The 16,570-nt window shown below is 37.2% G+C and overlaps 2 protein-coding genes across 4 annotated transcripts; one reads left to right on the top strand and one right to left on the bottom strand.

The window, feature by feature from the left end:
- Positions 1 to 692: 692 nt before the first annotated feature.
- On the bottom strand, positions 693 to 10,744 carry LOC111325137 (A-type voltage-gated potassium channel KCND3). 3 transcript variants are annotated; one of them, XM_088759498.1, is made up of 5 exons: positions 10,666 to 10,744; positions 10,455 to 10,495; positions 7,077 to 7,280; positions 3,544 to 4,432; positions 693 to 2,973 (listed from the first exon to the last, which is right to left on the bottom strand). In XM_088759498.1, the coding sequence occupies exons 3-5, from the start codon at positions 7,267 to 7,269 to the stop codon at positions 2,703 to 2,705; spliced, it is 1,353 nt and encodes a 450-aa protein (XP_088615624.1). In that variant the 5' UTR covers positions 7,270 to 7,280; positions 10,455 to 10,495; positions 10,666 to 10,744; the 3' UTR covers positions 693 to 2,702. The 3 variants fall into 3 exon arrangements, with proteins under 3 accessions (XP_088615624.1, XP_022784608.1, XP_022784610.1); XM_022928873.2 differs by lacking the exons at positions 10,455 to 10,495; positions 10,666 to 10,744 and adding an exon at positions 9,907 to 10,229; XM_022928875.2 differs by lacking the exons at positions 10,455 to 10,495; positions 10,666 to 10,744 and adding an exon at positions 7,417 to 7,548.
- A 3,736-nt stretch (positions 10,745 to 14,480) lies between these two features.
- LOC111325124 (uncharacterized) lies at positions 14,481 to 16,570 on the top strand. The gene is made up of 2 exons (XM_022928858.2): positions 14,481 to 15,314; positions 15,411 to 16,570. The coding sequence occupies exons 1-2, from the start codon at positions 14,571 to 14,573 to the stop codon at positions 15,561 to 15,563; spliced, it is 897 nt and encodes a 298-aa protein (XP_022784593.2). The 5' UTR covers positions 14,481 to 14,570; the 3' UTR covers positions 15,564 to 16,570.

The following is a 16,570-nucleotide window of genomic DNA, read 5'->3' as shown; positions in this document are numbered from 1 at the left end:
GAAAAAAACGAAAACTAAACACTCAGTGGCTCTGGTAAAAGCATTTCTCGCGGTTGAGAACTAAAATCGACAGCCGGAAGATTTGCCGCAAGCTGACTTTGGCCCTGTAGCTGAAAAGATTTTCTTCTGTCGTTAAGCAAAAAGTCAATCACTAAGAATTTTGTTAATTGAAAGTTATGCCCATTGTCTGCTTTTGCAATAATTTAACGCATTTTTTCATCTTGAGCCTCGTCCGTGCCGACGCACTATGCGACTAATGACAATGGAGTGTGAACGAAATCCGCTGAACATAGCAGAATCACCAATCGAAAATTTTTATAGAAAAATGCAAGAGTCCTCAAGATGGATTTGAAACGGTATGTAAATCAAAACAATACGAGCTGATTGACGTTCAAATACAAGAGTCTCTTGTTCTTTTCGTGAAAAATATACTTTTAGCAAGGCAAAGCTGAAAATGCTTTTCTGGATTATAAGAGAGTGAGTGAACAAGCATGAAACAGGTAGGATTGTGGGTACAAGTCTGAATGGTATCAGTGATTGGAGACTAATCAACAATTATTCCACGAGCGTGCGTTGAATATGAGATGATAGATAGCCAACGAGGCGCGTAGCGCCGAGTTGGCTATAATCATCTCATATCCAACAAGTGCGAGTGGAATAATTGTTTTATTGAAAAAAACGCCCCCAAGATATTAGACAAATCTTCTCGACTTTATTTTGTAAGAAGAAACCGGATGTTACAGTGTACAGATATTATATTATGGCCAATAAAAACTCTTGAATTTCATTATCCAATGATCCAGTTTTTAATAATTAAAATTAGTTCCTTCGAAATAGAAACCCTTCAAGTGTCGAGCTTCAAGCAACGCCTCCCGAAGTTTTTTTTCCCCTTTTTGAACCAGTGAGGATTGTGACAGCCTGATACGAACTGAGTATCGGTGATAGTCAACTGTGTATATACACACTGGAAGTTGCGCCTTGTTGGGCTCGGCGGGTTTTTTGTAAAATGTAAAGCAGCTGAGGGTGTGGGTGTGGCATCCCATCTTTAGAGGGTGTGCTTTCCCTGGACCAAGCCCAAATTTTCTCGGGTTTCCCTGGTACTTCGTTCATTTATTTCCTTGGGTGGAGACAGGCATATTTTGACTCCAAATAGACTCAAAAGAAGAAAGAGGTTGAAAAAAGTAACGCCAACATATGTCACAGAATTCTTAATCTGATTAAGTGTTTTCTACGTATTGGGTTTGCACAGTCCTAAAATAGTTCAATGATAAGTAATCTTTAAAGCAATCTTAATCCTATAAAATTCGTTTAGGGCGTTATTAATAATAAAGGTGTTATTTTAGCTATGATCCTAAATGAGAATGATAACAAAAATAATGTTAATAATGATAATAGTAATGTTAATTTCAAAATTTATCCGCCCGATAATGAGCAGTACGAGATGGAACAGTTCTAATGCTGTTAAGCCATGTTAATCAGAAAATTAGAGTTGTTAAGGACCAACCATATACGAACATTTAAGTTTAAAAATTGATGACACTCATTCGAATGAAATATGAGGTTGATGATCTAATCAAAGCACAAATCCTCTCTTCTTTTTACCTCTCTATTTCAAACTAATAAGCAGATTTCACTAGAAAATCGATCCTGATTGTGGCTTGATTCTGATCGTAACGAGAAACGGATAAAAATGATAGTTATCATAACTGTGGGTTTCTTTGATCAAACAAGTTAAGTGTCATTACCGCAGAATCAAAGACATCAGTAGCAATAGACTTAGCATTACCTACATTACAATCTTTCCCGATAATGCCTCAGGGGCCCGTTTCTCGAAGGTCTCGATAATTTAAGGTCCAGTAAAGCTGCTCTGTTTTCATTCAAGATCGGATTTCAAAAGTTTTGACAATTGTGCGATAAAAATATCAGCTGAAGAAACAAAGTGGACTGGTTAGAGTGCCAGAACCTGCTTCTTTATTCACTAACTTTGCTTTTAAAATATGGCTTCGAGCTCAGTAAGTTACCGGGACTTTCGAGAAACGTGCCCTTGTTAGTCGCCTTGTTAGTTAAGGGCTGATAGTTTCGAAAGAAACTGTTTGGGGCTGCGTCGGTGGGAGTAACAAAATAATTTGGATATATCAACAAAGTTGAAATGGTAAATTGGCCACCGTAATGATTACAAAAGCTGACGTTTCGAGCGTTAGCCCTTCGTCGGTTCCCTTGTTAGTTAAGGGTTGCATATATCCCTCCGATATTTTCCTCTTCTTATCTATCGTTCTGTAATAAGTTGTTTTCATAATGTTCGGGGTTAGTTTCAATTAATTGCTCGTGGCCGTTATCGTACAGACATATCACCAAATATACTGGTTTTCATTGTTCAGTGTAATCTGGGAAAACGGCAATATAAAAAGGAAAAGACTATTGAACAGCGCATATGTGAGATTATTAAGTCACATGATTCTTTCTGCCGTCTTTCGACTGCGGAGATTTAGCCATCTTTTGTTGCTAAGCAACTCGGATAACCTCCGTTTCTGACAAGAAAATTATTTGGTCGTCAAGATGTGCTAACTGAAATTAAATATTCTTCATGCAGTGTTCGTTTTCAGATTTGCCACCTAATCTTAGGTTAATCTTTTAGTCTAAGTCATGTCCTCTGTCGTACCAATCACATCAAATGCTTATCGTCTAAACATTTTCAGAAAGAGTCAATGATTATGCGACTCATTAGTCCTGTTAGTTTGACAATTTACGATACAGACCCGCCCAGTTGACTTTTTATAACTGTGAGAGTGGCTTGCGGTTCTCGCAGGGTTTTTTTCCTTTGTGGTATCGCGATCTGGTCTTCCTACCTCTTTCTTCCGACTAAAGTTCTTTTCCAAGACTGGAGCCGGTAAAGCAACCACCATAATGCCACTCAAAGAACAAATGGCACCTGTTATGCGGCCAATTATACTTAATGGTGTCATGTCACCATACCTACAGAAAATAATATGATTGGATAAGTGAGAATGGCGCAACAGTCTTTAGTCACTTTGAAATAACTTGTGATCCTTGCAATCTGACTGGCTCTCATTGGTTTAATTTATTTACGAGTCAATGAGAAAGCTTTATTGAAATACAACAACCAATTAGATTTGAAGGCTTGTTTAAAGTAACCAATCAAATTGCAGGAAAATGAAAGGAAACTTTTTCAAGTTTTTACAAATCAGCTCAGTGCTGGATGAATAAAATATTTTTACCGACTAAAAAATCCAGTATCAGATCATCGGGTTCGATTTCTCGTCGTATAACTGAAATTTTTTTTGTCCCACGCCCTTTTCAAAGATGAATGATATACATTTTTTTCCACTAAAGAGCTCAAGCTTTACCATCTTATTCCGCTGTTAAAGAGCTTTTGTACCTTCAAGGGAATTATGATTGTAATCAGATTATAGGTAAAATTTTTTTCTACTCTTTTACCCCTAGGCGAGTTCATTTTGGCCATTTCTGTAATCACCTTCCTCGAACTCACTATTACAATCAAGTTAGTAACTGTGAAATACTTACCCTAGCGTCGTCATGGTAACGATAGTATACCAAAACGTAGCCAGAATACTCTCGAAGCTTTTATTATTTTCTCCCATCTCTGCATAATAGATAATTGTTGAAAATAATATAACGAGGGTAATGAGTACAACAAACACAAAACGGAGTTCAGAGAGACTGGCTAACAGCGACGAGCCAGCCTCGCGGACCTTTGTGTTATGGCGAGACATTTTAACGATGCGAAAGATTCTGAAAACACGAAGCACAGTGAATGGGCCGCCCACTGCTTCAGGAGAAATCAATGCGACGTAATAAGGTATGATCGCAACCACGTCAATGATGCTCAAGAACTGTTTCATAAACTGAAGCCTGGCAGGTGCAGCATACAATCTGGCCAGGTACTCCACAGTGAATGCTATGACGCACATAGACTCAACAATGTAAAATTGCTCAGAGTATTTGTTACCACAAGTGATTTCCCCGCATGGTAAAGTTTCGACAGTTGAAGCTGCAACGCTTACAACGATCAAAATTGCGGAGACATAATGTATTAATAGTCCAAAGAAGTTTTGAGCTGGGTCTTCAAATAACTGCCACATTTTTTGCCTTATCGTAGTGGGAACGAATTCCTCTTCTTCTGGTTTTGCATGACGCTTTTGATAGTCTATGAACTCGTCGTGTTTTTCTCGGAACACTTCATAGCAGCAGTCACTTAAGTGATTTCTAACGATTCCAAAGAAGTCGAGCTCTCCCGCAAAGCAGCAAGCGCATTCGTCTTCAGGATAGTGAAGAGTTCCCTTACGGTAAAACTGGATGATATACGAGAACAGATCAGGGTCCCGATCGAAAAAGTACTCATTCTTACTCTTGTCAAAAAACAGATCTCGTCTTGTGCTTCCAAGGAGAGTGTCTGAAATCAAGACAGTTGAGGGATATTCTTTCAGTCTTTTAACAAATTTAACAGACATTTTAACTTGGAATCAAACTCAAAGAGTCTCGAAGGGGCGACCAAAGCCGAAGGGGGTGGGGGTGGGGAGACGGATTTAACGCCCAACCAGCCAAACTTTGTAGATGACAGGAAATAAACAGCTTCACTGATGGTTCAAAGTGCCCTAGGTACATAGACTTAGCTATTATCCCTCTTTCTGTGCATATACATTACCAATTTTTCCAATACTTCTCCCGAAACATTTCCTCACATTGAAATAAGAGGCTCAATTAGAGGATCAGAGAAACAAATTTATTCCCTTGTACAGTCTTCCTGTTTTCAATCTTTAAATTAAGAACTCTTGATAAGGAGGCATGCAAAGTGGTTTCGCAGGTGGCTTTAGTTTTAGTTAGCCTTTATTAAAGTCCGTTTTCATTTCATTTAATGACATTGCATAGCGTTTTCAGATCTCCTTCGCTTATTCTGCTTTCAGAGATCGAATTATGGTAATTTTGGCCATATAGCGAGCCCATAAGTTCAGATTCAGATTCACAAAAACGCCTTTAAAATATGCAGTGTTTTAATGGTTTGCTACCAGTCACTGCTGAATAATTAACGTTTAAAACTACTTCATAATTCAGTGGCTTTCCTGTTTATAACGTTCGGTGACGAACATAAATAAGTTATTGCATGGGCGAGCTACACAGCACGAGATGTGCCAGTTATAACACGCAACGGTACCACTACTTCAGCATCTAAGAATAAAATTTCAATCATCTGGACCAAATCCAAATTAAATTGAGTTCTTTTATTCATAAGATAGCTGATGCTCGATTCAGAGACTTACTTGCGTAGCTGTTCCGCCATCTGTCTAACAAACTAACGGGTGGAAATCTTTAGATACTAAGAAATTAGGGAGCATTATTCCATTTTGAAAAAAAGAAACCGAAAGAATCGAAAAAATTACCTATCTGTGACGAAAAAAGATACGATTTTTAGCGTTTGGCGTTCGAAAAAGTTTCGATGATGTTGATGTTTTGATTCTAGGGCTTACTTGCATAACATTTCTACCATCTGTCCAACAAAGGGGCGGGTGAAAATGATTACTGAAAGTGAGAAATTATGGAGGCTTATCTCGTTTTGGAAGAGACAGATAGAGTCGAAATAATTACACATATATGAATAAAAAAAAGATACGATTTTTACTGTATGGCGTTCGAGAAAGTTTCGTTAGCAACTTATTACCATCTTGAATACACCTGGAACTATTGTTGTCACATAATGTTGCAAAAAATTGTCACGAGTACTATGATCGTACCATGATCCGAGACTTTGATCGATTTACCTATTGCCTCGGCCTAAGATATTTTGAAATCTGTATGCTTAGTTCTCTTTTGTCTGGCGAGAAAAATTTTACCGACACACTGTCTCCAAGAGGACATTCAAATTATAGCCTGAAAACGTTTTCAATAATTCTTTGTTGTTATGGCGGCATATATAATAGTGTCCTCTAGTGCTAAGATACCCTCTAGAAGAGAGACTAATAGGTAAAATAATGTTCCTTAAGTTTTTATCATTTTAAAATCCTGTTAATCATGTCGACATATCACGTCGCCGATATTCTTTCGCGCTGCATGTGTACTGCGGAAGCACATCGATAAATCAGATGCGCCTTCATTTTAAGAGGCCGTGGCAGACTTGGCACACCAGATACATGAATAATCCTATTGTCCTAAACGAGTACAGTACATAATTTTGAGCAACCGAGTGGTAACCTTTAGCCTGCATAAGGAAATATAGATTGCGGATCGACCCTCACCGACTTTGCAAGAAACACTCGTCAGAAACGAAAAATTATCGCATGAAAACACTATTATTTAAAGATACTAGAACCCAGGCTCTTGGAAGATAAACAACCAGTTGGTAAAGTTAAATTAATGTGTAATTGAAGGTTTCTTTTTCACGGGTACAACCTTTGCATGGGAAGCTTTAATGCATTTGTTTTGAAAACTCCGCTAATTTCATTCTAAGCTGAAGTATCTGCAGAAAATTTACTCAGACTTTATTGGAAAAACAAAAAAATTTTATGAGCTCCTATTTTCATACTCAAATAAAATGCTTCCTATTTTTTTTTGAAAGACTCAAAGAATAGATTTAACGTTATGGTGATATTTGAATCGAGAAAAGAATGTGGTAATGACTACACAACATCTTAAAATAAAGTTGTTGTCACCTACTGATCTATTAAATTTATGTAGCCTCATCGGTTCTCAACAGAGGAACATAATTTTGAGTTCGGTTGTATAATTTTGTTGTCAAGAAATAAATCATTTGTTTTATCTTTTTTTTTTAAACGACCAGTCCATTATTCCTCGCCAAAGGCAATATATCGTGCGTTGCCGGGTTTTTATTTTGTCATTTTTGTTTATATTCTTGTGGTAAATTTTCGTAGATGTTTTGGAGATACTTAAAAATACCCTGGCACATGAATAAGTAAAAAAATATATACGATTATTAGAAAGAGAGACTGTTTTTTCTTTTTTTCCCCACGAAACATGTCGAAAGTTACAAAAGTTTATCGCTTCGACAAGGTGTTTTATCTCAGTAACCGAAATCTGTGTTTTACCTGGATGCTGTTTGAAGATAGAACTGTCTGCTTCAAATATCCGACCGCTTACATTGATAGTTATGAAGTCACCGTTACCATTCTTTTTGAAAGTCACTCGGGATCGGGCGGTTGTTCTTCGAGCGTTCGGTTGATTCGGGAAGACTTGCGCTGTTTTCGATCCGCCGTTTCCTCTTATCCCATTCATGGCCATCGCGGAGTCACCTGTAACATTGGTAAACACAACAGTCTCACTGAATATGCATGTCAACTAATATGGTTTCTACAGGCGTTTTCTAAAATCACTATCCCGTCTTAGATTCATTCGAAGTAAAATTGTTTTATGTCATGGTTACAAAACCTTAGCTGGTGATTTCGAGTTCTCTTTGTTTATAAAACTATTGCTTTCTGCTTGAGGTCTAAGTTGAGTTTAATTCCAAGGAGACTTGCGGTTTGTGAAAAATATATTAGCTAGCATCCCGCAAAGTTGATTAGAAATTCAAAATTGTGCCATTAATTTATTAGTTGCAGCTGCCGTGAGTTCCCATATTGTTAAAACGTCATCCAAGCCATTCTAGATGCACTTTCAAAGGAGATTCACAATGACAGACTAATTACTTCCGGCGTAAAAATTTTCATTAGTGAAAACAAAATGAGCTTTTGGACGATTTATATTTTGAAGGCAGTGAATTGTTGCCTCTTCTTTTATGTCCTTCTTTCGTATGCTCTAAGTGCTCTAAAACAATTAATGGTATGACCCTCGTTAAGAATTCGAAAAGATAACGACCCCCTTTGTTTTCTTCAATAGAGATGAGTAATTCTTTCAGGTCTCCTTCTCTCATACGATAAAATACTTATTGCATGAAAGGGAGGGCCGGATGGGGAAATATTTGGCTCAAGGTCATGACGTACAAACTGAGCGCAGCGAGGTCCGTGCGTCATGACCGAGAGCCAAACATTTTCTCGTCTGCACGACCAAACTCAGTCGATAAGTAGTTTTTCGTACAAATGCAATTCTTTCTTCTTTTAGATCGCAGCTCACAGGGCCGCACAGCTTTATGCAGCCCTGTTCACGCCATCCACTACGGCTCTCGTACGGAGGGATATCTCTAATGTTCTTACAATCAAAACGCGCGCGGGGCAGTATGGGTGGTATGATCAGAACATGAAGAATAATACAGTAGTTTCAATCTTTTTGGTCGAAGGTCTCGTTCGAGATATGTTTTTAGAAGAAGCTTATATTAAGTAGGGTAACTGTTATGTTATTTTTATTGTTTCACAGCCACATTGGTTTGAGTTATCGACTCATTATATCCTTAGATATTTGATAACTATAAGATATGCAACAAACTCGGGGTGCAAATGAAATCAAACAAATGAATCAAATAATCACAAGGTGCTATAATCAAGAACGTAATCAGTGATAAGTGCGTTATAGGACAATAAAACATGAATTGAAAGTTTGTCTCCTCTTTGTTTCTGAGTGTTCTTCGTGACGACTTCTTCGAAGAAGATTGTCTTTTGAGTATAACTATGTCACCGAATGCAGAGAACACTGTCTAATGACTTTCCATGCAGACTTCTTTCTGGGAAACTCTCTATTAGGGATATCACTGCGACACAATGTTTTCAAAACTCGTTATTGCGTGTCGCTGAGGGTGTCTATAAATTCGAATGCTACCGTGACCAAGGCAGCCATTTACTACGTCACGGTATAAGCCCACGACTGTCTAGTATCTTTCTCAGTGTGAAGTCTCCATCTCGCGCAGACTTTCCCTTTGGGAACAAAATTTGGGCTTTTGTTTACAGTTACTCACAAAATGGTGAAAATGTTATTCACTTTTTAGCCATGCTACATCTCGCCCGAATTCTAAGTTACGCATGAAATTACGTTAGTATTACACGAAAAGAGTATGCATTAATTGAAAATGGTATGGCGAAAGAGAACTATCTTGAATTCTCTTTTCCATAGTTTGATTATTGCAAGCAAAGAATTGGTTCATGGTTTGTTCATTTGAGTCTTTCACTTTCATTTGAAGTAACGTCTTGATTCCAGTTGAATTAGAGTTGATTGTGGTTCATGATCATAAGTTTTCTGGCTCATCCTCGGTGTAAAAACCTGTGAAGCTCACGAGTGACGTAAAACAAAGACAACAAAACATTATAAACAATAGCGTACAGCAAAACAATACCTCATGAAACAAAGAAAACCTCATCAGGTTTTTACACCGGGGATGACCCAGTTTTCTTATAATCATTTTGCTATGAATTTTTCATAAATATTGCATCATTTTTTAAAATCTTGATTTGGTTTCTTGCTGACCAACGTTCTTCACTGATAAACCGGCTGGACTCTTCTGTAATCAGTGAACGTAAACTAATAACAGGCTAACTTACTAAAACATGATCATTTCAAAAAATTCTCATTTCAAAAAATTCTCATGTCAACGTCATAACAATTCACTATATCACACAGAGTTCCGTGTCTCACCTGTCTGCACAAAAACACATTTTTCATTTTGGCCAGTTAAAGAAAAACAACAAAAACTAACAGCCTCGCCTTTTTACAGAGCTGTCGCAACAAATATTTGACTGAAGGCTTAAACCTTTTGTTACCCCGTGTTTTTGTTCCGTGTTCGCCGGTATCTGTCCGGTAAAATTCTTTAATCCGGCGTACGCGCTTACACTTTAACTCAGAATATGGGACTCTTGGAGCAAAAGTCAGTGATCCACATTAAACGGACATCAAGTTTTTGTTCGCAATGTTTACTCTGAGTAGAACCGAAATATGAAAATATACGTTCTATTTCTTCTATTCTCTCTCACTTCTAAATAACAACAAGATACATACAAATTTGATTTTTCTCCATTGCAGGTGTCGTTTGCATCAGCCGGCTACGGGGCACCGTACCCAAGAAGTCGGGATAAAAATATCTTGCTCTATACATGTTTTTCTAGACATTCCACGCTTTTCCTCACAAGAAAACACATTGAAGATAATTGTAATTCACAAGCACGTCTGCACAGAGAGGAGTTATTTTGATAACTTTGCAGATAACCCTTCAACTAGAGGGGGTCAGTTTCTGATATTTTGACAGTAGATATTCATCTTTGTTTGGCACAGCAGAACACAGCACTTGTCACAATTGCAAAAACATCTTATCGGCGATAGAAAATTTGCATTGATTTCTTGGCTAGGAGAATTAATGGCTGGTACAAAATATTCATAAGCCTGTTGTGACGTCTTCATTGATCAAAGGTAAATAAGACGTATTAATTTCTCTTGGTTAATTAGCATGAAAGTTAAAAAATAAGATAAAAAATTTTGATCGCTGTAAGCTGGTAGTACATTTCTTTGTTAGATTACAATTTTATTATAGTTTTTTTTTCACATCTTACCACGTGTCGTAAATACGTCTGACAGAGAGTATCAGTCCAACCTGGCATGAATGAAAAACATCAAGTTCTATTGCACATTACTAATTAACAAGCGATAAAGATTGCAGATCCTCAGAGAAGATGAAAAGTCAAACACTATTTTTATCCTTGCTGCGAAAATAAATGAACAAAATAATTCAATTATCCACAGATGATTGATGTGAAGACTTACCTTTACTAAGGAGACCGCCCTCTATTGTAGGGTGGAAAGTTGGCTTTCGTCCAGAGGTGCATGTCTTCTCCGAGAAAAAACACAATTTCCTATTTGTTTGAAGTTGCCTCGCACTATGAAAAATTAATAAGTCAATGTTGAGAAATTTCTTGATCAGCACTCTGTCGGTCAGAATTAAAATTGAAAAGAATTAAAGTTATTGATACTGTGTTTATTACATAAAAGGCGTCAAAAATAAAGATTCAAATAAATTTACCGCAAACGTTTAGGGAAGTAGTGATTAATTTTGGTTAGTTGGCCTCGAGTGGCTTCTAAGCTGATGTGATTGAGAAACCAAAAAATTTGCACTAAAAAATGTTACATAAAATGAGAAGCTTCCAGATGAAACAAAATCTTATTTCCTCTCATTTCGCGTTATGTACCACCACAGTAGGACAGAAGAAGAGATTGTTTTCTTAATGAAACAAAAACGCGCTTTAATCCCATACATAAAATGAATTTAACTGTAAGGTAAAAGAAAAAAAATTCATGACCACCCTCGAAACTTTATTGTTTGAAGAAGTAATCAGTGTGCGGAGCCAAAGCTTTCCTGTCTTTCCGTGACAGGCCCAACCTCCCCCCCCCCCCCCCACCCCGCCATATATTACCTGTCCTGATTGTAATGATTCCTGTGCAAAGATAAAATAAAGTAAACCAATAAAAGGCGTTTGTTTTGCCCCGCTCGTAGTTATGTGCACCGTTTGATGAAACGACGTGAAGATATTACTTTAAAAAAATAAAGAAAACAGGCCCAACCCGTCATGCTTAGTTCTGTCTCTGAGCCGTGTTAATCTCATTTGACACGTTTCATTTTTCGAGGTTTTTCAAAAGAAAATCCGCTTTGCGATTTGACTTAGAGGAAATGAGATATTTTCCCCTTGGTTATTAAAGTAAGTTGAAAAGAAAACAAGCTTGGAACTGACTTTACAACTGAGCTGAATAAAAAATAGCTCTTCACTAACTAGCAACATAAAGAAATTTTAGTCCAGAGGACGTGCTTCCTCAAATATAAGAAAATGAATAAAAAGCACAAGCTCTGGACTTCAGGAAATTATTCTTTACAAAGCTAAATATGTACAGTCACATTCAACGAAAAGCGAACAAAATGCAAAATCGATTAAATGAGGTTATTTGACACATTAGTAAATTAACAATAGCTAACAAGTTAAATTAAATTCGCTCAAGTAAAGCGAAATTGAACGGGCCTTACGTAAATAGGAGCAAATTAACTAAGACTAAATGAAGACAAAAGGGCGCCAGAAATGTTAAGTTTTGTCAACTTAGTTGATGAGAAAAGTGAAGGCAGACCATCTCTCGCCTTTTTTACTTTGATTTTTGTTTTCCTCAATTAATTATTGCGGTCAGGGTTTTAAAAACCCCTTCCACCTCCTGAAAATCTGAGGTATTGTTCTCGCATTCGACAAACCGCTGTGTGTCATTTGGAAGCTGTTTGTTATTTTTTTGCCACTCTCTTTTAAACCTCGGCGCTATTTGCTTGCGTATCCTTCTGTCTGTTTATCGTGTCTGCACTGAATTCATTACAGGATTGAGAAAAACTATTTTTATGTTATTATCAAGGCAATAAATTATATCAGTTTCACTGAGACTGAGCAGATTACAGCTTAGGAGTCGGCAGAACCCTATTGTTATAATGAAATTAAGAACTGTTTGATGAAATTTTTCTGTTTCGTTCAATGCTTTGTTTATACTAGAAGAAGATTCGGGAAAAATGCGTGTTTCCCAGCGGCAGTGGTTGGACACGTCACATTTAATTTATCAGCCATTCATAGCGCAACCACAGCCGTATAACTGAGTCGACCCAAGCGTGAATTTAACTTCAAATATGTTGAGAAAGTCCTATTATTCCTCAGGTTTTTCACTCAATCGAATTCAAGGAGTTTTGACAATTGGAGAGTAACTGTGGAGTTTCTAAACAATCAGCCTGTTTGTCACGGAGAAACTAGCGGTTTTACTGCTTTTAAAACTATCGTTACCTTTAATAAAGACGAAAGGCGACAGATATACAATAAATTATTCACCGGGAAAAAAAAATTGAAAGTGACAAAAAACTCAGGTTTTAATATTTTGTAGCTAGGGAGCCAGATAGATTCCTTATAATAGTTAAGGTGAAGGATTCTTAACAGGTGAAATTACAAGACATTGATGGCATGCAGCACACGTTTAACTGTCTCCGAGATATGCCATCGAAAAAGTGAATTGACAAGCGATCGTAATCTAAATCCCAGCAATTGTTATTTCTTTTACTTAAGCTAATTGTATATCGAGTAACAATCGTTTTATTTAATGTACTTATAGATTTGGACCGTAGGTGTGTTTCGATTTTTTCCACAGCTTCTGCCAATTAACCCCGCTTTAATCACTTGGCTTCACTTCCTGTATGTTTACATTGACTCTTCAATTAAAAAATATCGCAAACCTTTTGATCGTCATGCACTGTATTATTTTCTGCCATAAAGAAGGCCATTCATTCGCTCGAGAAAGTTGTTAAGAATATAGAGGATCTCTTAACCTCCGTTCAGAACACGAGAAAGTGGTTTTCCAGTCTAATGTCATATTAAAAGTGACACATCAGGTAGATTTTCAGTTACACGACATGACAGATCGCCTTTGATTGCAATATGCTGTTTCTACCTGTAAATATTTCATACTTGCTTCAACACTTTTTAAACCGCTGTGCTGGACTTTATTGAAAACTACCTATATCTTATTTGAATTTCGTTGTTTCGTCGATGAAAAACGAATGCAACATCCTTATTCAGCAATTTTATCTTGCCAGCGCTAAATACGGAACTGATTTTCAGGATACTCTTACACAGCTATCCCAAAGTATTGCGGCTTCCCAGCGACAGGAGGTAAAAATAAAAACAACAGCATATGAACTGGCCTCACAGGTTAGCGTGAAGTCACTTATTTCTGTGGGCCGCTGATCTTCATCGAATTTCAAGCTTAGTAGAATCAGATTGAATTATTTTAGATAGCATTTATTGCCTCGAGAATTTGGCAATATAATAGCATTAAAGGTTCCTGCGAGAACTTTCTTAAAAAGCTTAGAGTCGTTTCAAACTAAAGAATTCTTCAATCTTATCTTTTAATTACGCTTCGTTCTTAATCAGCTCATACGGTTAAACCTTGAGATTCTGTCGCCAGAAAATGTGCTCGAAAACGCAACTGAAAACGGATTATGATACCACAACGAATCAAACATACACCTGAATGCTCTTGAACGCAAAACGAATGAGCTAAACAAATTACGAAAAATCAATAAATGTGTTGGCTTCCATTTATGAGTAGCTTATCTTAACACAAGCGTAATCTACCTTCGTTAAGGAAAGTACCCTATATCACAAAAAGACAAAACACTTCCTTTTAATAAAAGTTATTTATCTCAAACAAGGAAGTAGTTCAATGAATCAGCCGGCTTCATATCTTACGACCTTTCACACGTGTCGGCAAAAAGACCCTTCGCTTGACAGACAAACCACAGCTTAGAAATCCAATGAAATACTCTTTGATTGACATCTGAATTATGAAGAGATCTGAGTATTTCAGACTGCGTGTCTCCCCAGCTATGTAAACAAACAATTCCCTTGACTGAAATGCTTAAGCAAATGATCAGGATGTAAAATGTATTTAATTTTTCCATAAAATAAGCATAATCGAAAAATGATAAAACAACCTGGAAACAGCAGGCGAAAATTGACATCTTAAACGTGACACGTGATCTAGTTTCCCAAGATGCAAGGAGAGGAAAACGCCCCAAGCGCGTATTAGTTATAACTATTTTCCGCTGCTGACTTAACTGTAAGTTTCTTTTCTTTCTCTTGTTCTTTTTACTAAGTGACATTATGAGTGACATTGACATTGGAAAGCGAATTTTCGTCAAAGGATTTTCTCCGGAAACGACTGAAAACGAGCTCAGATCTTATTTTGAGAGATTTGGCGCAGTCAAGGAAAGCAAAGTCGTTCGAGACCGTAACGGATTTAGCAAAGGATATGCTTTCATTACATTCGAATCGCAAGAAGTGGCTGATAAAGTTCGCGACCAAGAGAGTCTTGAATTTGAGGGTAAAAGCTTGAACATTGGCAAAGCAGTCCGAAGAAAGAGCAAAAGAAGTTTTGGGAAGTACTATTACCATCGACAAGACGCGAATGATACCTCAAGTCATGGGAGCTACTATGCCACATTTTCGACATCCGATGGAAGCATGTACTATTCTCAGATGAATCAACAGCCACACTTCGTTTTGGTCCCAGCATATTCCCCACAGATGCACTACCAGTCGCAGAGTCCGTATCCTCAGCCTTCCCATTCAGCTTCTCAACCGATCTACACTACAACAGCTGTATTAGGAAACTCTTATCTCCAGCCTACGCCATATTCATTCTCCCCAGGACATTCGTGGAATGAAGTGGCAGCAGTTCCAGTGAACGCCGCGGTCGTACCAAAAGTCCATCATCAATTCACCGCAGATAACCAGACGGAAATTGCTGTTGCTAGCACTCATGCTCCACCAGCTCAAATAGTTAGTTTGGCTATCCCTGAAGGCAATTATATGTCAGATGTCGGAGCAGTTTCTGGCGTAGGAGAGGTAAGCTTGTTGTTGTTTACGCGGGAAGTCTGTTTGACCTTGCTCCATTCAATTTACAGCGATGTCATTTGTCTTTGTTTCTGTGTTTTTTTTCAGTTGGTTTTTGAAAGTCCCAAAGGAAAGGCAGAAAAGAAAGTACAGGCCATAAAGTTTTTAAAGAAGCACGAACCATCGAGTCCAGCCGCAATGTCAGTTCCTCCAACCGCTACCATTCATGTTATTAACGGACAGGTTCCTTCCACTCAGTAAAATCAACATTTGAATACCAATTCTATTTACCATATTTTTCACTAAATCTTTAGATCAGCACAAACCTAACTTTAACGGTTCAGAATTTTTAATCATGATGTCGCGCCGAAATTGCTATTTTACAATATCTGCAGAGCCTAGAAGTTATGTAATCGACAACCCCGTAGCACTCAAGTAAAAAAACGAATATAGCACGAACGACTTTTATCTTTTATTTTTGACTCGTGGGAATTATCTTCGTCCCCTTATTCCTTATTGTAGTACTGAACCAAAACAGCCAGTGAGATTGTAAGTTTGCAAAGCAATGAAGCAAGACTTAAGTGTGTGTACAATTCTACACTAAACTTTTAACTTGTTTTTGTATTTATGGGAATGATGCGAAGTTATTATTTATGAAAAATTTACTCACCAATTAACTGTTAGCTGACTAATAAGGGGAAAGAAAATATAAGTGATGCCTAGTTATCTTACTTTATGTCCAAGCACAAATATCAGCTCTTTTATTATCTTACCAACAAAAATGCTTTCGTTAACTATTTCAAACCGAATTTCAACATGTATTTAATTTTTATGAAAACTTACAGCAGAAATCAGCATGGCAGTCTTTACTGTTTAGCGTACGTGGATTATGTTTTCAACATTTTGTCTCAGTTTTATGAGATGAATCATCAGCAATACTGAAAGGGATGTCTTACATACAATTAAATCACTAGCCCAAATAAGTTTCTGACAAACAACCTTTAACAAATGAATCTGTAGACAGGTCAACCCAACCTGATGTAATTTCATTTATGATATTTAGCACTGCAGCATCAATTGTAACATTTATTTCATCATGAACTGAATTGTCAGCTAGTTCCCACTGGGATTTATCAGCTGCAAACTCCAAGGCATCTAATAATTTTTGTAATGATCTTTCTATATTTTATTAACTTGTTTAGTGCTTCCTGGTATGTCTAATCTATTTGTAATGCTATTGTTTAATAAAGTAGTCACTTCTAAATCCA

This window comes from Stylophora pistillata, chromosome 5 (genome assembly GCF_964205215.1).
Source record: "Stylophora pistillata chromosome 5, jaStyPist1.2, whole genome shotgun sequence".
Taxonomy (NCBI): Eukaryota; Metazoa; Cnidaria; class Anthozoa; order Scleractinia; family Pocilloporidae; genus Stylophora; species Stylophora pistillata.
This window is presented reverse-complemented; position numbering and strand designations above follow the sequence as displayed.